At 45.1% G+C, this 21,642-nt stretch overlaps 1 protein-coding gene across 2 annotated transcripts in view; it reads left to right on the forward strand.

The window, feature by feature from the left end:
* Positions 1-21,642, forward strand: part of INTS9 (integrator complex subunit 9) — a 508,494-nt gene that overhangs the window by 12,498 nt on the left and 474,354 nt on the right. The window contains exon 1 of one of the 2 annotated variants that reach the window (XM_086928014.1): positions 14,368-14,388. The exons of the other annotated variant lie outside the window; for it this stretch is intronic. Coding sequence (XP_086784140.1) covers positions 14,383-14,388 — 6 coding nt within the window. The 5' untranslated portion in view covers positions 14,368-14,382. Of the gene's footprint in view, positions 1-14,367; positions 14,389-21,642 lie in introns of those variants that run through there. 2 annotated transcript variants of the gene reach the window in all.

The following is a 21,642-nucleotide window of genomic DNA, read 5'->3' on the forward strand; positions in this document are numbered from 1 at the left end:
GTCTATTGCCACCGATGGTATGGCAAGTATCTCCTTTGCTTCCTTGACTCCCTCCCACTCCGGACTGCTTTCGCCAGCTCCGCAGTGAGAGGGGATCCTGTTATCTTGGTCTCTCCATTCGGCTTCTGTTTCTATTCTTTTATTCTGAGTCTCTACGGCAGCGTCCCATTCTTTCAGGTACTCCCTTAACTCCTTAAAGGATTTCGGTCGCGGTCCCCTCGGATCCATCTGTCCTCTCTGACCCCCCTGCTCTATTAAGGGATCCGTTACTGTATCCAATGGGGTACTCCGACCCCTTGGTCCTAGCAACTGCCTTTGGGAATTAATCGTATTGTTCCTACTTTCCATCTCTGCTCTTTCCCTATCCCAACGTGCCTGTTCCTCCTCCTGTGCTCTCTCTGGGTTGTAGATTGACACTACAGGACCTATGGTAACAGGTACTTGTAGAGCATCCGGCAGTTGATACGACCTTGCACACTCCGTTTCCGGCACTTTCTGTACCACAAACCTTCCGACTACTCTCTGTACTGGACTAGGTTGAGGTATTTCCTCGCCTTTCTTGGGTTCCCAATCTGATATGGGGAGCGGTCTATATTCCCCCTTCCCGGCCCCGTCCCCCGTTTGTAGTTTAGGACGTTCGGCCTCTCTATTGTACGGAGGTGGTCTGTCTGATAATAACCTATCTATCAGACTATCATCCGTCTCGCTCTCATCATCCTCCTCTGGAGGCTTCCTTTCTCCTGTGACTTCCATCACTGGGTACAGTTTGTCTGCCTCTATTCTCTGCACCCTCCACTTTTTAGCTTCATCATCCCATTTAGCATCTTGCACTGCTCTTACCGATCGTCTCACTCTTTTTTGGCGCCTGTTCAGGCTCCGATCGTACGCCGCCCTGAACCATGCATTGAGGGCTTCGAACTGTGTTGGCCTGGGTAGAGGTCTCGTTGCGAGCATTACTGCTTTCAGCTGATTCAATGCTTCTAACCTAAACGTCCCATATCTCGGTAACGTCAGTTCCTCATTTCCCTCTGTTATCTTGCTCCACTCGGAGATCCACAGTATCGTGTGCAACCCAACATTCACGGCCATATAATGAGCTGGTGTACCCTCCGGCGGGGCTTCTTCCCCAGCATACGCATTTCCCCTGTCTCTCTTAAAGATCGCCCTTAGACATTTAAAACACTTCATTTTCAAGAATCTACGATCTTCCTTATTTACTTCCCGATGGCGAACCACCAATCCCTGCGCGGCTCTCGCTGACCAGCCTATCCCAGCGCGGTTCTCGCTGACCAGCCTATCCCAGCGCGGCTCTACACCAACCGGCCTATCTCAGCGCGGCTCGTTCTGACGTCACTCGTCCCCTTTGCAGCAGTTCCCCTCCTTTCTCAGCTCGTCTCCCGGTCTTGCATGCGTCCCATTCATACACCAAAAAATGACTACTTTTCTTGACTGTACGTCCACAGTCTAACTGTAATTGTCACCTCAACTGACGAAGTCTTTCACATACGTTCAGACAATCGCCTTAACTGATAGGTTGCTTACACACAGTAAACGTCCGACCAGCGTCCGTTACTCATACACTCACTCTTACGTTCCCCCTATCACGGTCCTACGGGCGATCAATGGTACCTCATGACCCCCTTCACAATGGTAGACAATTACTCTGGATGTCCGATACACCCGAACCACTTAAGCCCTTCTCTGGACTTAAGATTTTCACCGGTTGCGCGCGCTCACAACCGTCTCACAATCACACTACAGGCATTCAACTCCGCTTGACATTAGAATACAGGTACAACACAAAGCACCGCAATCTGGCAACGCATGACCCTTATACTCACTCTCGACCGACTCTGCTGCTTTTTCTTTCTCGCGCCGTCAACACCTTCTTCGGCAGGTAGCTCTTCTTCTGGTCGTCGATGACTAGGGGCCTTGGGGTAATCTAGACCTAACCTAGGTTGCCTTCCTAAAGAAGCCAACCATCTTTCTCTGCTACCAACTGCGGGAATGAGATTTTGATCGATTATCTGATCTCCTTGATACCTATCTCATTTGTCCCTTTTTTGGATCGGTTATTGACTGTCATTGAGTAAAAGGCAAACCAACATAGGTTAAATCAACCCCATAAACTGACGCAACTCTGAAGAACCACTTACGACTGAAAAAGTTTAAAAGGTTTATTATAAAACCAAAATCAGTTGCAAGTACAAACACCTCAATATAATGTTCAACAGGTACACAGGTACAAGAAGGAACATGAACTCTCTAAGGAACCTCAATCGACAAAAGAAAACAATCAGAACCAATTCAAAAATCAATAAGTTGAATATCATTGACGCAAGGTGAATCTGAAGCGTCATTTACAGAAAGAAAATGAAACAGGTTAAACTGTCCCTACACTATGCTAGATGACATCCCTACTTAGCAAATCTTTACCTAAAAAGGTGTCAGCAGTTTGACTTCCGAAGAAGCTCAAACTCTCTTAGACTCTGATGGAAACCTATGTCGCGTAGCAGTACCCTTTCTGCCTACCCATCCGCTCTCTAAGGGTCCTCAGGCCATCTGCTCTGCCTTCTCCCCGGGGTGCTGTCCCTAATACAAAATCACAGTATGGGTGGAACGCCCCTTTGAGACGCCCACCACGTATACATTTCACGTGTTCTTGCTTCTGGTTTTTTCCATAGTTTCGTTTCTTTGTCTTCTGTTAAGTTGACCTTGCTTCCCAGGCGCCGTCTCCATCGTGCTGGTACCCCCATGACATTCCGGTCGACTCCCCCGGACCAGAGCCTATCTCCTCAAACAGAGCTCTATTCATCAGGTTTGTGATTGTTACCCCCCCTCGCACCTGCAAACAGACACTTCGAAACAGGGCCCCAAATTCCAGGCTCCCCTTATCTTACTAAGCCGTAAAACTTCGACCAGCATTGGCAATTTAATTTAACGAGACTTTTGACTCTTGGCTCGCACGTGCAGATCAAAGCTATCCCACTATCTCTCCAAGCCCACTAAATTATATGCAGTGGTCTGCACTCGGTGAACTCTTATTTCTTCAGTTTTAAAATAATATGTTAACACACCACTCTAAGATTATACAGTACACTTCTATAAAAATATTGCCTTTAACACACATATATATAAGTAAGCAAATCATTGAATGATATCGAATCCATGCTACATGAAAGATACAATGGTATATTTTCGTTCTTACATAGTGCCATGTGGTCTGCACGTTTCTTCATTTTACATTTCATCTCTTTCTCCGTTTAGTAACTGCATACATGAATTCTGTTTAGCACGTCTAATGTTCCTAAGTATTTTCACACATTTCTACATTAGCCCACTCCGTATACGGGCTTTTCTAATCCTAATAAACACTCTAGAGTAAATACAGATACATTTTCTCACTCTTTAAGTTACATAAGCCACCTTACGCTACAGGCTTGTAAATATGATGCAGACATGATTTTCATTCAAATTGCGCTCTCTCAGATGGAAGTTGTGAAATAAGAGTAAGATGATGGTTGTTTCTAGAGGGAAAACAGAGATGGTATGTGAAAAGTTGGATGTTGCCTATCCTTGAGGTAGTGACTGCGATCGGTCCAATGAGGTGCAATGACATTTGATGAGGCAATTGACTTTGCCAATATACTTGAATTTTGTCATTGTTTTACTGGCTGACGCATTTCTATATGTAAAATTGTGTGGTTGGTTTGTAGTTGTATTATTGACAAGAGGATTAGATTATTGACAAGAGGAGGTAGGATTGGATCTTTCTACGGGAAGATTGTTCTGACATTTTGAATTTTCTGTCAACATTCCAGCTACTGAATGCTTCAGGCGTCTGCTTGGGGACGCCTGAAGAATGGTATTCATCTTCTTGCATTAACACATTGTCATATATTTTGGCAGTTTCGCAAAAGGTTCTTTTCAGGAATAGACCTGCACGTTCTCGGAGAGATTGCTCAGGTTGCTCATGAGTAACAGCCACCAAATATAAAACTTGCACACACAGTTCTGTTGCAGACTGATTCATAAGTGTACCAGTGTTTTGTTTATTTGGTCTGCACATCTTACACCGACTGTGGGGTTTGTTGTGGATGCAGTCAGCATGCTTTGTGTGACAAGCAATTATTCCTTAGTGAGAAGGGAATCAGACTGTCCACTTTGTGGTGTAAATGTGTGCATTGATTATAGTTATATAGATTTGTGGGTAATTGCCCCTTGTATAGGGATAAGGAGTGAGTGTTGATTGTTACATATGCTGGTGGCTATGTGGTTTGTTAGTGAATGTGGAATGATAGTATAGTAGTGTGTTTGTAATGTCTTGCCAAATATTACCATGGTTTAATGGATGAGTACGCTGGTGTAAATATATATTGTTTAGAATGTCTTGTATTGTACAAGTGGTGGAATAATACTGAATCTGAACATAGAATTTCCCCCCTCAAAAATTAAAACGGTGCCGGGGGGGGGGGGGGGGGGGGGGATCCATCGTAACAGGAAAAATTGAAAGCTGTTTAAAATTATCTACTGTAATCATTAAGATACGAAGATGGTCTTGGAATACACCTATGTCTAGTAGGCGGTAAGTCAGCATGCTGATTGAATACACCTACACCAGACGGGGCAACCAATTCTTGTCCTACATCATCTACCAGACCATAGGCAAAACCACCACCACCAGGCACACCAGCATAAACACTGTCAGTACCTGCACAATGAACAGGTACTTATACTTCTCCCACAGCCGGACCTCAATGATCTTGACCACCATTGTTCCTTAACTCAAACCAATGTCCACCTGGAAATCTTTCATGCCTTCTTTTGCACTACCACTTGCCGTTTTCTACTCTCTCAGAACCCCTATCGACCCTGGTAATGCGAGTTGATTAAAAATAATTTGGACTGTCCCTTATGCACAATACCCGGTTGTCTGATTTTGACCAAGTCCTCACCTTCAACTGTGACAACTTGACATGGTGACCTGCATCATACCTCTACTTTTTAATTTCTTGAGGATTCTACACCATTGCGCAAACTTTTATGCACATTTATATAACTATCTTCGGGGAAAACCTCAGCAATGAATCCAGATACAAGTTTAGTGACCTTATGATCAGGACAGAGCGTAAACTTTCTTCCCCACAAATAGGTACTGAAGTGCTCCATCAACCACATACATGCGAGGGCTTCCCACTCAGTTGTAGAATAGTGCAATTCAGAATTCTTCAAACACCTATAGGTAAAGGCTACTGTTCCTTCATTCCGATCACACATTTGACTTATCACTGCACTAACACCATTACATTTTGCATCTACAGTAATGACACAACTCTCTTCTTTAACATATGGCTGAAAGGCAGATGTGCCTAGGATAATTTTTTTCGTCTTTTCTAATTAATTATGCTCCACATCAGATCATACAAAATGTTACCATGTCTATAGCAATCTTCTAAGTGGCTTAGTCAATACACCAAATCTTTTCACAAACTGTGAGTAATATTGAGAAACCCCAAGAAACAATCCTACTTGATCCAGCTCCTTGGGTTGGGGCCTTTCGTAAAAGCGCTGATAAGATTTCCTTTGGGCTTAGTGCCTTCAAATGTCAGAAGTGCACCGAATAGTCAACCTGGCTAGTCCTAAATTGACATTTTTCTTTTTTCACTATGATGTCATGTTCGTCTAATACACCCTACGCAATGTTGAGAACTTGATTGTGCTCTTCCACAATTCCATTATGAACTTGTATATCTTCTTGAAATACATGAACTTGTTTCTCGCAAATAGATCGAGCATCATTTTTTGAAAAATGGTATTTATAAATATCTGTAGGAACAAAATAGTGTGATTACGGTAGTAAATGAACAAGATTGCTCTTCCAATTAAATCTGATGGGAGGCAGATCTCCTGATAATCAAGAAGAGAAAGAATTGTCCAACTGTGCAAAAATGTCAAAACATTTCAGTAGAGGACAACATTTCCCTTTTTTGCCAATCATTCATTGTCGGTTCAATTACTCTGATAACTGGTCAAGATAAGCAAGCACGCACGTTCTCCCTCATTGTAAGTCGCTCATTGTGCACCTTGTGATGCACAGGTATGTCTCTTAAATGATTCTGTGCACATAACAGCTTTGATGCTCTCTTATTGTTAACCTAAACAATATGGATGCTGAGATGCATTTGGTGACGCAAAGAAGAGTTTCCTATAAATTATTTGGAAGTTGTGTGTGGCCCATAGTAGATTAAATTTTTCCCAAATGGGCCCGACAACCCTCTTCAGAAGAAATCTACTCCCCTGAGAAAACACCTAGGACTCCCCTAGGATTTTCATGCCGGCAGAGTCAGTGTCATGAGGAAACCCTATACTAGTAAACTTTCTACACAGGGGGCCAGTCACAATTTGACTCTCCATTGGGGTCGTGAACAACGTATCTAACTTAATTGCATTCCCTTGAGGACATTGTGATTGCGCCACCCCCTTCAGATCTTAAGAAACACAACCAGGAACCATTCAGGATCTGATGAACTCTTTTTCTCATTAACTAATTACATGTTTATGGCCCTATGAATCTCTATTATATATTCTGATGCTGTAAATTATTGGAGAACATTTGTCTGCATAACCTCCCACACAAAAACACAGGCAGCATACTTAGTGCAATCGTTTGGCAGGTGTCTCACTGGGAAAAATCGGAATATATCTGCTTCTACTTATTTGAGCTGTTTGAATTGCTTCTGTTCATATTGTTGTTGGTTAACACACTCTTGGAGTAAGATGGGGAAAGACAAGCTGCCCTTATACCCTATGACAGTAGACCTGACATATATGCCAAGCCAGGTAGTTCCACTCAAGGAGCCTCCCATGGCTTGGTAGCAGGAACATCTCCTTCAGCTGTGTTGGGGCTGGCTGTCGGCCACAAAGTCCTATTATAGGCTGTCTCTAGTACATGAGCTACCCTGGTATCTAGAATACGGAAAGGGGGAACAGATCTGACCCTGCTACTTTAAGGCTTGCGCAGTGTTGTCAACAGGGCCACGGAGGCAGAGGATTGCATAGTCACACTGAAAGATGAAGCTAAGGACTGGCAAGAGACAGTGTCATTGCTTTAGTACACCTCCGAGATTCTGGCATACTACATAGAAGAGGCAGATATATGGCCATACAAAAATATGGGTGCCTCTGTGTGGACATGATTGCAAGCCTGCTCAGTAACCAGGATAGAGACTCAATCTTGCGAGAGTCGCAACCTGTATATCAGATACTTTTTGAGTGTTCTTGATTGCTCATACTCACAGATTACATGAAGTTTGTGCAGCGGCAGGAAAATCATCTGCAGGTGTCAAACTGAAGGCAAGAGAAATGAAGCTGGTTGCTCAATACTTTTCCAAGCTCTCTTAAGAGTTGTGTTCCGTTCTAAATCTTTTTTCTCTGGCGGTCTGGCTGGCTGAGGGAAAATATCCTGGTGGAGATCACTAAACAAAGCAAGAAAGGCGTGTTTCTGCTGAACATTTTGGCTCCCATTTCTGGAATTGGTGTAAGAGGAATCGGAGGCACAGTTGATACTGCTTTAAGTCCATGATGTTCATAGTTGACCGGACTTCTTTGTGTCCCTGTACTGTGGTTTAGCAGTGATTAGTTGACAGTGCCATACTCCTAAATGCCTCAATATTTATGTTTCACCTCCTTTATCTTCCTCCTGTTTGCAGAAGATTTGCTGGACTGGGTTACATATAATGGGTGGAGACTTTAAAGGGGTGATACACTGGCACTTGGATAGGCATAGCACTAGTACCATGTTCTACACTGACTCCACATGCTTCATGATTGTGTTTCCTTTATGTGTTTGAGGGATACATGGCATGCACTTTTTCACATGCCTGGAGTAAATTTACCTGGAGTAAATTTACCTTTTTTCTCGGGGGAGATAACTCCTTCTCTGGCCTCAGCCACTTTTTCATGGCACTCTTTGACTTCATCTGTTTGCAGAGGCACACATATTTCCCTGTGGCCATTTAGGACTATTCGCCTATTGAGTTGACTCTATGGTACAATGGGCTAGGTGGCAGTGGGACTTTGAGATTAAATATATGGTGGTTGACGAATGACACAGTTGCCGCTTTCCCCCAGCTGAGGATATATTCTATGTTCCTCAGAACATTGTCTTGTTTCGGTCACATTTTGTATTCTGGGAGGCTTTTAAAATGGGGATTCTGTGTTGAGGGACAGTGTTCATTTCTAGGCTGAAGAAAGGTATGACTGAAATGCCATCCTGGTGGAGAGCATGGCAGATCTTTACACTTAGTTCCATGCTTCTGGGGAGCTGGCAACCATAGAGCACCCTCAGTTACTACCTAAACATTTATTTACTGACAAATGTAGAAAACAGACCTGGCTATACAAGTGTGAAGATTACTCAGGCAAGTTGCTTCACTGGTTGGGATTCCTGGAGCACCAGGAAATATATATTGTGGTGGTAGGGAGGGTTATGACAACCACAGTTGATTGGTAAGAGAGCGACATACAGTAGCTGTAGTTTTTGCTTTCTCTTTCTGTACCCCTTGCTGTAAGTACCCTTACCCCGAACAACCCTCACCCCTTTGCCCCTCCCCCCACCCACACAGCTTGGGCACTGAGGGCCTTCATTAATGCTCTCCTGCTGCAGAGTCTGGCAGAGTTGGCAAGATATCCGTGGAGGGACTGGGTGAGGTCTTGGTCCATCTCCAAATGGATCATTCACTTTGGCCCATGACTTCCTAGCAAGATATGCTTCTCAGTTGGCTCTGCACCTGCGCAGCATGTTCTCTTGGTTCTTGGAAGATAACATTTTCCCTGTAGATCTGTGCAAGGCCACCATTACAGTTATTCCGAAGTCCCTCAATCCTGCAGACCAGCTTGCATCCTACAGCCCCATCTCACTCCTTAATACTGAGATGAAAGTATTGACGAAGGCCCTTGAGAGCAACTGGGGAAATGTCATTCATTTACAGGCCAAAAAATGCCTTTGTCTGTGCCATCCATGTGCCATAGCATTAGATGCCTCCCTAATGCCCTGGCCCTTGCTCCACAGTCTTGAGGCTGTCTCTCCTTCGTGTTGATTTTGAAAGGTTTTCATTTAGTCGAATGGGACTATTTTCCTTTATGGCTGGATTGGGGCGCATTTTCTTTGCTACGTTCATCTAATCTATACTCTGTCTCTAATCAAAGTGTGAGTGAATGGTATCTTCTCTGACAGCTTTCTGATTGATCCTGCATTTGGAGTGGAAATATAGATCTGTATTTGTATCTGGATGTGCTTAAGTGTAACTTGGACCGTTGGAACCCACTTACATTGGCCATTGTGTGGTGCACAACAATAGTTATGTTAATATATTCATAGTCGTTATTGGTATTAATCATGGTGGGTGCTAACACCAACATCAATTAGGAGTGGTCGCAGAGGATGTAAGGGTAGGTAGAATTAACCATATTAGTATGCTTTCTTCTTTGGGTGCCTTAGTTACCAATATAATTCAAAGGGGGTGCTTCACAGAGATAACACTACTTGTCTCATAACATGATTTGATTGGTCTTGGGCTGTCCTCTGTTTCTTTATCTTTCGTGTATGGTTAACGGAAACAGCAATAATATTTTGTTATTAACAAGGACCCCAGGAGGCACTAGATGGGGCACTGCATGACGGCTGCTCCTTGAGGCTGCTCTGCCGGTCGGGACAATATCTAACTATACATCTGAAAGAGACACGTTAGTGATAGGTTCCTTACCTTAGAATATCCCCAGGTGTCAGACTGGATCCGGAAACTTTTGCGTAGCAGTACCCTTGCGCGTCGGTAGGCGTCGTCTGCGGCTCCGCGTCCGTCGTCTGCATCGTGGGCGCCGTGATGACGTCGTTGGAGTACTTAGACGCCGCCTCCGCGTGCTGACGTCAGTTCTTCTTTTTTCCGCGCCAGCCAGCGCAGATCTGAAGAGAGCAGTTCCCTAGTCAATTTTTGACAGTTTTTGGTGATCTTTTTGACCCATTTCGAAGTCGTGTACGACTCCGAAGGTGCCGTAGGGATGCCCGGCTTCAAGCATTGCGACGAGTGCGACCGCACCATGTCGGTCACGGACCCTCACCACCTGTACCTAACTTGTTTGGGCGTCGACCATGACGACGAGGCCTGCCCCGACTGTCGGGCCCTTTCGAGGAAAGCCAGGCGGGAGCGGTCCCGCAGGCGCCTCGAACTCCGGCGGTCGGCCCCGCGCCGCGTGAGGTCCCGGTCCCACGGGAGGTCGAGGGACAGGTCGCGGGGATGGTGCCGTCACAGCTCCGGGAGTCGGCACCACTCCTCCGGGTCCAAGTCGTCAGGTAAGAAACACAAGAAGTCGAAGAGGCATCATCGCTCTTCTGACTCCCCCCGACGCTCGCGCGATGTGGCCGGGAGTTCGGGTGACACCGCCCACGCGGCTCCTTGGGAGTCGCGGGCGCCGTGTCCGGCCCCATACCCTCCGGTCCCTGGGCTGAACGCGGCGCCGGAGAAGATTGAGCGTTTCCTCATGGCCATGAGGTCCCTTTCTTCTCCGACGGGCTCCGCGGCGCCTCCGGGCCCAGCGGACCCGTCTGGGGGCTCTAGTGGGTCGGGGGCTTCGACCCCGACCACGCCGACGCCTTCGGGCCCGGCGCCGCAGGGCCCCACGATCCCGACACCGCCGGTGCCCTCGGGCCCGGCGCCGCAGGGAACAGCGGCACCCGCGCCGCCGGCGCCTTCGGGCCCAGCGCCGCAGGGCGCCGCTGGGCCTTCCTCGGACTCTGGACCGTCACCGGTGGACCTTACGACCCCCCCGGCGTCGGTCCGTGTGGTGTCCCCTCCGGCGCCGTCCTTGGGCGGCGCCGTCCCCGATACCTCCCTCACTTCGGTTCCGACCTCGGGACGACGCCTATCGGCGCCGCACCCGACGCCGTTTGGAGATTTTTACTTCTATGAACCGACCTCATACAATTACGACCCTGAATCTCAGGAGATGGGTGATGAGGAGGATTGGGAGGGGTCTGAAGACCCTCTGACCAAGGAGTGTCCGTCTAATATGGACTGCGCAGGAGACCTTGGGGAGGCCAGTGGCCTGGACACCTCTCCAGACACTGGATTTGTCTCTCCTCCTACCGTGGCTTCAGAGGAGGGAGCTACCTATGGTGTGGTGTTGACGAGGGCTGCCAAGGCCTTAAACCTTGAGCTCCCCGTCGCGGCCGTGAGGACTAACCTCCTCACAGAGGTCCTTAAGCCGCAGTCATGCTCCATGGAGCCTCTGCTGCCGTTTAATGAGGCCTTGACCGACGTTCTTTTGGGCACTTGGTCCAGGCCCGCTACGGATTCGCCCGTAGATGGGAACGTGGCCAGACGCCACAGCCCGGCTCCGGGCGACCCAGGTTTCCTGTCCTCCCACCCCACCCCCGAGAGTCTGGTCATCCAGGCCTCTAACTCCCAGACCGCATTCCCGACGGCCCCGCCGGACAGGGAATCCAAGAGGTACGAGAATTATGGGAAGAAGATATTCTCATCCCTTAGTTTGGGACTGCGGTCTTCCAACACCGCATGCCTCTTGGGCCGCTACACCCACTCTCTGTGGGAGACGGTGGCGGAAGTGCTGCCAGAGTGTCCGTTGGAGGTACGGGCCAAACTCGGCCAAGCCCTTGTGGAGGACCGGGACGCAGCCAAGTATTCCATCAGGTGTGGGCTGGATACTACTGACTCGCTGGGCAGAGCGATGGCTACGACAGTGGCGGTGAGACGCCACGTCTGGCTGAGATTCGCCAATTTTTCGGCAGAAGTTCAGACGGTTGGCACTATTAAACCTCGCTGGTCTTGTGGGCAGTGTCCAATGTGTGGGCAAGAGATGGTAGGCAGGAGCCTAAAGCCACACGGCTCCAAGGGCGGTATCAAATAAGAAAGAGCTAATGGGACTCACTTATAGAGGATCACCTCCGTGTGGAAGCAATAACAATAGCGACACTCCAGCGCACATTCCCCAGCAATCCGCCTCCACGTGGTATTAATAGCCACTCCTCATCGGTCATTCCTCATGTCGCCTTGATGAAAGTACTTTGTTGGTCTGGAGGCTATGTTGGACGACGTTACTGACTTGTAAGGGGCATCAGGGCCAGTGAGGTTCTCTCTTCCCTGTAATTAGCTGTGCAGAAGCGTGGTTGGTAGCGCTGGTGAGCTCACACCATACATTGTCATGCGGGTGTTTGCCTCTTAATCACTCGTTTAAGGCGCTCGCGTTACTGAAGAGCCGCCATTTTAGGGTCAGGCAAGGCGCGCTGATCAAATAGGTGATGCGGGCGGTTAGGTGGCAATCCTCACCTTAGCAAAGGAGATCTGTGTGTCATTGGAACGGCTCATGTCCCCTCAGGTGCTTCGGTCCTGGTCTGCGATAGTAGGGCGCGAGGACACTACCTTCCGTCAGGCGACGCCGTCCGGACATCAAGGCGCCATTTTAGTCCACATTGCTGTTGGCGCGTGGCGGGGTGAAAAAACCAGCTTTCCGTCACAAATAAGGGTCGGTACTTCCCGATCAAGACACCGGAAGGTGCCCCATGGTTTTAGCCGTAATGCCCGTGATTAACCGCTGCAGTGTGTTGCGGTATCGCCGCGAAAGGGATTGGTGTCGCTCTCCTGAAGTGCGGAGCTCCCGGTTAGGCGGCCATTCCCACTGCCGCCCAAGCCACGCCCCTCCGTGATTCCTATGTTTTTAACAGTAATTGCCTACTGTGTGTTTTTGCACTATTGTATTATTCTGGCACCTCTGAATGTTTTTAGGCATCATGTGTCTTCCTTTTCCCTGCGCTGCACCTCTGAATGTTTTAGGCATCATGTGTCTTCTTGCGCTGCACCTCTGAATGTTTTAGGCATCATGTGTCTTCTTGCGCTGCACCTCTGAATGTGTTTGTGATGCATCATGTGCCTTATTCTTAACACCGCTGAATGTGTAGGTTTATGCATCATGTGTTTCCCTTTACTACTCCTCTGAATGTATATTTATGCATCATGGGTAATGTGTTCTTTCCTAGACCCCTAAATGCTGTGTGATACTTAGGTGGTTGTTCTTTTTAGTACAGGTGGTCCTAGTGAGGTCCTGGTCCCCTGCGTGACATGCTCCTAAGGTGTTTAGGGTTGCGTAGGTGGTACTTACCTGTTACCAGTAGATACTGGTTGTGATTTCTAACTGCTACAGTGATTTTATATTCTTTTATTCTAATTTCTGGCAGTATTTCATTTCTAATAAGTGCTGATTCTGACAGTGGCCCATGTGGCCCTGTCTTGTGAATAATCCCTTGTAAATATTGCCCCTGCCAGTTGGCACAATGTACATGTGTGATTCTATCTGAAATGTTTTGACAATACAAAAGTTATTTTATAAATAACCTTGTGTGGAGTTCCTTTTGTGGTGTGCCTAGTATGTTGTTGCTGTTGTGCGCTGGCGCAAATGCTTTACACATTGCCTCCGAGTTTAGCCTTACTGCTCGTGCCAAGCTACCAAGGGGGTGAGCAGGGGTTATCTTGGCGTGTGACTTCCTTGCCCTGACTAGAATGGTGGTTTCTGCCTGGCTTTGGCGTCAGAAATAGCCAGTTCTAACACTAGACAACATGGCAAAGACATTCACAATGACTAGGCCAATGGCTCAGGCATTGCCGAGACCTATTGGCTTTGCCAATGCGTATATTCAGTGAGCAGCTAAATTTGTATGTGGCCAGGAGTGAGTGTCACAGCTGGGTTCTCTTTTACACCTTCTGGGTCTCAACTGTGACAGACAGTCACTGAGAGCAGTTTCTTTTTTACCCACTAATCACCTGAGGACCTGTAATGCTGCAGATTGAGGTATGCTGCACAGTGTGGGTTAATACTGGAGATCCTACCCCCTCCCCTAAGGTGCCTCGGAGCCCCTCAAGGAAGTGCGGCCAACAGTCTAAAGACAACATTCCTAGGAAGGAATGCAATATTAAACCACATGTGGTGTTTGAAAAGATGAAACAAATCTGTCCTTGACTTTTGTTCTCCACATCTGTATTCTCTACAGTTGTGCGGGCAACCAACACACAGAACGCTTCTTTATATACCTGAGTTAATTGAGAAGCAGCTCTGCCCATCCTTTATACAAAGCGCATGTAGCTGGGCTGGAACAGCAAACTGCAGTCACTGTAGATGCCAAATATCTGATGTGCAGAGCACGTCTGTGCTTTCACTTACTGTGATGGATTCTTTAAAGTAACTTCCTATGAAAAACTTGAGTACTGAATCTACAACTCCCTCTTCCCTAGCCAGATTTGGGAACAAGGACATAACTGAGATCAGCACGCTGGAGCCTACTATTGTAATGTCCTCTTCAACAGATCGACTAAATCCATGAATGTAAGTCTTCCCTTGAAGGGCTGTTAGAAGTGCAAAGCAAAGGGTCTCTATTGTACTCAACGCAGTCTACTGTATTTTAATACATTGCAAAACACTGGAATGCAGATCCAATCCAGGATGCGGTTACTGCAACTCTATTCTACTGGATACACTTTACAAATATGTAAACAACTGCAAAAAGGTGTGTTATTCTATACCTTTATAAAATATATAGGCAACACGTTATCCCGAAAGAGAAGCCTGCATAGACCTTCTGCGGTTTACATTATAAAAGCTATGTCACATGCACTTTCAGCAGTCCTGCCCCACTGCTTGTGTTTGCATCAGGCGGTGTCCCACCTCGGGCTTAGATTACACCTAAAAACTGAAATTATCTTTCAAGACCGTGAGCTCTGGTACTCATTTTTGTCAAAGTTCGAGCACTTGAGTCTAATTGCTTTACAGCGCTCACAAAAAACATCTTGTGTCCACTCTGATCAGCGTAATGGAAAACCAACAATGTTAGCTGTAAGTTAATGAAAGTACATTAGCGGAGGAGTTTGGGCAGTTTGGCAAGGTCTGCAGTACTGCTAGAAGCAGTACTGCAGGATGCCTCTGCATTTCAGTAGTTTAAGCATCTGAAGAGCAACCAAACGGACGAAAAGAACACGTTTTGGAAAAAAGACCCTGTTTCTCGCTTTTGGACCTACATTCTGCCAGTGCTATTTTTCGATGCTGTTCAGCACTGGCAAAATTCATTTTTTTGCAGGTGATGTATACAGCATTGGGCAAAAACACTCTTTAAACATGGCTGCCGCATTTGCTTACACATGTGATGAAAATGCGTGCCTGCATAACCACGCATACGCACACCCTTGACATTATGCTTGCACCAATTTTTTTTATTTACCTGTCCGAAATGGATTGGGAACTAAAGAAAATTTTAATTCCACTAGCATGAAAGGAGTTTTTGTAAGGAATACATGCTGATAGCAGTATGCTGACTATTCCTTCAAAAGTATTAAATATATATATATTTTAAATATATTTTAAAAAAGGACCATAGAGGAGTGGATTGGAAGGAAGCAACAGGGAGTCGGGGGGGGGGTGAAATAAAACCAAAGTCATTGGGGGGGAAGACTGTAAGTAGCACACCAGGGAGAAAGCAACCTGTATGGTAGAAACACATGTGGGAGAGAGCAGGACATAGTGCAGGGGCTGTAGAACGTAATCAGGGAGAGAAACACACAAGAAAGAGTGCAAGCAGCCCACAAGGGAGAGAGCAACATGGAGCGTGGGTGGTGGGTATTTTGCAGGGGGAGCACATGAGGGAGAGAGTTGGAAATCACACTCATGGAGTGCTTAACAAAAACGAAAGTGTTGTGTTTCAATTTAGATTCCGTATGTATTTCCCGATTCATGCCCTTATATAGGTACAATTCACATTGCCCTTATATAGGTATATAAATCCAGTCCTTATTTAGGCATAGTCTATGCTAACCAAATACAGGCATTGCTACTTACATCCGTTCATCTACGTCACAACTAATTCTTGGAAAACCAGACTCTTAAGATTAGGGGCTTCTCCTTGCCCGGATATGGATTTCTCCAAGAACTCATTTATTATGCATGAACATCTATTCCTTAGGGGTTCATTCATGATGTCATATGCCCGACTTTTACGTCAATATTGGCATTCCCAAACACCCCCAAGGTATAAAAATGCCTTTACTTGCTATGGCAAGGCACGTGGCTCGCCACAGCAAGTCCCGAAGGAAGTCATCTCCCCAACTGTCGCACTGAACAGACACTGTCATCCTCCTCGCCGAGAATCCAACTCCAGTGTTTTTGACTCCCCTTGCAGGTGTTAATCGAGTCCTGGGAAAGAGATACCAACCTCTCTCATTCTAAGGTATGGAGCTGATTAGAACCTAGAGAAACTTTTGGCAACTCTTGGCACAACTAAACCAGACTAAGACAGCACCTACTTCTTTCCTCGTACTAGACTAAGTTGGGTACACTGGGTAGGATTATTTAGAAGCACCAGATGAGTATTTTAGCCTGTACGTACGCTGTACGTATTATACTTCGCATTCTGTCTTACGATTGTAGCAGTTCATATCTCTTGCATGAGAAAGAAGACTGTTCAATAAACCCTTTTAATTGAAACACCAGTCTCTCTATTTCTATGCAACTCTGTAGAAACGAAGCATGCACGATTGACTGAGTGAAACAGTTATCTATTGTTCCATGACTCTGAAGATATTGTTCCGACTCTAATGGAAACAAAGTTGTCATGTTTATGCGGTTGTCAGAGACTAATCCCTTCTTGTTCATTCGAGAAAGTTTCTAGTGACCTCTGTGTTAGCTGGCATACACAAGTGATTAAGTTTAATGTACTTGATGGAGACATACTGACCTCAGTCCTATGTCAAAACTATAGTGTACATTATTCCAATGCGCAGAGCCTATTAGGTATATAGGAACTACACTACATGGAGCCCAACGGTTTGGTAAGGCACTCATTTAACGCTAGATACTGAAGTAACTCATTTGTGCTTTTCTCAGAGACCCCCTACTCATAAAACTCCTTTAGATGTCTGGAGTGGGTAGGGATAATATCCACCATAGCTGAGTAGGACAAAAATCCTATGTATTAGCTTTTTGGTTTGTTCAACGTTGGAGCATACAGTTTTCCAAAATATTGTGCACCCTATCTTTGTTCCCTTGAATCTTGCTCTGCAAATTCTCATTAAACAATGTCTGAGGAAAATAACCCCGAAACCGGTGGAGCTACAGGCGACAACACCATACTGGTTTTTAATCAAACATGTTTTAATGAAACCAATGAGAATGCTATAATCATTCCTCCAAATTTAAGTAGAGCCATCACTTTAAAACTTATAACACATGGCCTAACACCAAGAGTTGGTAGAGAAGTTTTTGTGATAAAGGCACATGAATATTACCAGACCGAGGTATTCTATTCATGAATAGTATTCCGAGAAGCAAATCCAGTAACTAAAATGTTTCACTTCTACAAAGAAAATGATCCCCCAGAGGAATATATTCCTTTTGAGGATATTGAAATTCTACTCACATACCAGGAGCATGAGCTCTGGTTTAAAGGCGCCCTAAAACATTTAAATCATATTAACAGGCTCGGTCCACTAGGTAGACCAGGAGCAACATGGCTGATTTTAGCCGGCTATACACCATACCCTGACATTGAAGCAATGTTGGATGATGAATTACTTAGTAATATACAAAGATTAGTAGAATTATACAGTTAAACCACAACTGTCTGAAACTCCTGTAAAGGTATCCACTAAAAACACTCCTACATCTCCTAAAAGAAATGGGAGAATAGCAAACAAACTTCTAAAGAGAAGCGTTCTCATTCCCAAGGTAGGTCTCCTCAAAAGGAGCCCTCTAAAAGGAGGTATAACCTCAGGAATAGGGATAATTTGAGAAAACCTGACAGGTATCAAGATACTGATACATGTTCCTCTCGTACCTTTCAGATATCGTCACAGACATCCGAAAGAAGAGGACGGTCAGAACAAAAAGAAGAACGCGTGAAGTCCAAAGGCGATCAACACATTCAGAAAAGCAAACAAAAACCTCAGTTTACCAAAAAGAAGGTAGCACGTCTAAAAATCAGACATGCCGAGGATCTTGAGGACATAACTCAAGAACGGAGAATTGGCTCAGACAATGTTGAACAGCGCAGCAGAAGTAACAATTGCTCTCCAGAACCTGAAGGGACTTCTGGAGACAGTGGACTTGAATGAAGACATTCAAGGTGAAACTGCAGACACCAGGGTTAGCTCTCCACATAGGTTATAGGAAATAACACTACGGATGGAGTACAGCATTAATGAATAACATTGTGCGTATAAAATATAAAACCACATTAGATATTTTTAATGGTTTCTTTTGTCAAAACATTGCACCTGAAAGCAGGTATTTGACCGCTTTCTCAATAATGGGGTCACAGCATCAATTCTGTTGTCTCCCTCAAGGATTCAAGAATAGTCCGGGTTTATTCTCAGCAAGGGTAACAGAGTTGCTACAAACTTATGATGACGAGGCATTGTCATATGTCGATGATATCTATCTGACAGACGATGACCTGAACAGGCACTTGGACATGGTGAACACCATTATACTGGGCTTCGCCTCTGAAGAGTATAAATAAAATTTTTAAAAAATCAAGAATTGCCCATCTCAACGTTCTTTTTCTAGATTATGAAGTATCAAGTGAAGGCAAAAGTCTGGCAGCCAACTTTTTAGAAAAGTGTGCGCTGCGCCAACTTTCAAAAACACTGAAAAACTTTAGTCGATTCTAGGTTTCCTGAATTTTGGAAGAACTTACATTCTTAACTACGCACAAAGGGTTAAACCTCTCTACAAAATAATCAAACCTGATTTTAAAACTGTACATTGGACACAAAAAACACCCCAAAAATTTGCATTCGCTATAAACAGACATGTTAGCAACAAAACATTTACAAACATGCGTAAACGTACGCAACTTAGTGATCCGAATCATTCCGGGTCAATGCGGATTCACCTACTTAATCTTTAATGAGGGTGAAAAAATACCAATCACATACAAATCACATTTGTATACACAAGCAAAAATGAAATTTACATCAGCAGAAAAAAATTCTGACAGCAGTTCAAACCGCTGGAGCAATAGAAAAGAGCCCTAGCACAGGGAAAACGCATCATGGTTGTAACACCTGTACCAGCCTTAGTGGCAGTGACAAAAGCGAGCATTCCAAATGCTAAAGCTTTACATCCGAGATGGATACAATGGGTTGATTCTCTTGCTGCAACTGATGTTGAACACATTTTGATCCTTATTTGAAAACACAAGCATTCCTGCAATATTAACAAGAATGTCCTCTGCCTAATGAAATTCTACCTCTAGAAGAGTATGAATTTATAATTTATACTGACTGATCTGCACAACTCGCTACGGGGGGGTAAACAAGCTTATAGTGCAGCATGCGCGATCGTTAAAGGTCGTATGCGCGTTGGCAAATTCAGACCTATGGTCACCAAAACGCAATCTCTTGGAGATTGTTCAGCTTAGCAAACTGAAGTACAAGCATTCATAATGACACTTGAAAATACGGATCGCGAATTCCCCACACTCATTGTGTGCGATTCCTTTTATTGTGTTCAATCATACCATGAATATTTACAGAATTGGCTTCAACATGGTTTCAAAGATGCAAAAGGTGGCACAATCAGGCATAAAGCGCTTTGGGATTAAGTAGTTCAGTTGCAAAACGAACTACAAAACACTCACGTGATACACACGCTGAGTTATCAACGTGATGGCATTCATGTTGAAGGGAATTCATTGGCTGATGGATCTGTGAAGGGGGCTGTGCAAATGGCTTCCGTAGCTGCAATCACTCGTTCAAAAACAAAAATAGATAGTGAAATGATGCTGGCTGTCAATGCGACAAGCAAAGGCAGCGGTGCAGCGTTACCTAAAGGGTTTCCACTCAAATACTCGTATATTACTGATGCGAACAATGTTCCGTTTGCTCAAATCCCTGGAGTGGGGATAGAGTAATTCCAAACATGCAGCATAGATTATGACTTATCCTAGCAGCACATGAAGGGCTCGCCTCTGCTCATGCAGGTGTTTCCGCCAGAGTATCATTATACAGGCATGGCTACTTACAGCCACAGCAAGTCACGAAGTAAGTCATCTCCCCAACTGACGAACTGAACAGATGCTGTCATCCTCCTCGCCGAAAATCCAGCTCCAGTGTTTCTGACTCCCCTTGCGGGGTGTTAGAGATCGAGTCCCGGGAAAGAGATACCAACCTCTCTCATTCTAAGGTATGGACCGGATTAGAACCTAGAGAAACTTTTGGCAACTCTTGGCAGAACTAAACCAGACTAAGACAGCACCTACTTTTTCCCTCGTGCTAGACTTAGGTTAGGTACACTGGGGTAGGATTATTTAGAAGCACCAGATGAGTATTTTAGCCTGTGTTATTTATGTATGTATTTTTAACTCTGAAGATATTGTTCCGACTCTAAGGGAAACAAAGGTGTCCTGTTTATGAGGTTGTCAGAGACTAATCCCTTCTTGTTCATTCAAGAACGTTTCTAGTGTCCTCTGAGTTAGCTGACACACACAAGTAATTACGCTTAATGTACTCGATAGAGACATACTGACCTCAGTCCTATGTCAAAACTATAGTGTATATTATTCCAATGCGCAGAGCCTATTAGGGATATAGGAACTACACTACAGTAGTTCCCTAAAAGTAATAAGTGGAAGGATAAAAGTCAACCAATCAAAAGGATGGTAAAGAGGCTGCATTCCAGGTCAGGGACAAACACAAGAAAAGGAAGGCAAGACATTGAATAAGAAAGCCAATGAGAGTGACTATAAAGCCAACAAGTGGTAAACAATGGGCAGTCTATAGGCCCAAGCCTTCTACAGCTTTTTGATAATCAGACAGCTTGGGCTGTCTGTTAGGCAAGGCTTAAAAATGTCATCCCAGCAAAGATTTTACACACCTTATTTTAGAAAGGTTCTGCTAGTCTTCCCTTTCAAGTTGTCACTGTAACCCTGTCAGGCCACTCCATGTGCCACCTTCTCTTCCTGCTGGATCTGAATCCACAAATAATGAGCCCTGCTTTTAGCTTACAGCTGTGAGGGACCATTCTCACAAGCATGCATTGTGACTGTTCCCTAAGAGAGAGATCTGTGCAAATGTCATTGAAAATGTTCTTAGATACAACTTCACTTTAACACTAATAGTGAAAAGAAAAAAACCAAGCTGTACTCATTACATTTATTTCTCTTCACCGCTACCGAGTGCTTAGAAGTTAAGATTTTTGGGGCACTAGAGGGCGAACGGCAAGATGACTGCGCTTTCAATCAGTCAAGCTAATTGTAGGCTCGCTACTCACCCGCGAGGGTCTCAAGTGCTGGGGTCCGCAGATCTGTTGTTTAGCCAAGAGCTAGGTTTTTGTTTTGTTTTTTATAAATTGATTTTATTTTGTCACAAATAACAATCGGTGCTGGTCATAGAAGCACATTTTAGCAGCATTTTGTTACATTCATGTGTTCAGGTATAGCATTTCTTGAGCTATTCTGTGTTGTTTGCAGTGCAACAGAAAAACAAGGCATATCTATTAAATGGACTATATGTTAAGTACATAGTCCCCTCTCTGGCTCATTAGCTTATTCACTAACATCAGAGATTATGTCTTCTTGCGGGAGCTCGCATA

The sequence above is a fragment of the Lissotriton vulgaris genome, chromosome 6, assembly GCF_964263255.1.
Source record: "Lissotriton vulgaris chromosome 6, aLisVul1.2, whole genome shotgun sequence".
NCBI lineage: Eukaryota > Metazoa > Chordata > Amphibia > Caudata > Salamandridae > Lissotriton > Lissotriton vulgaris.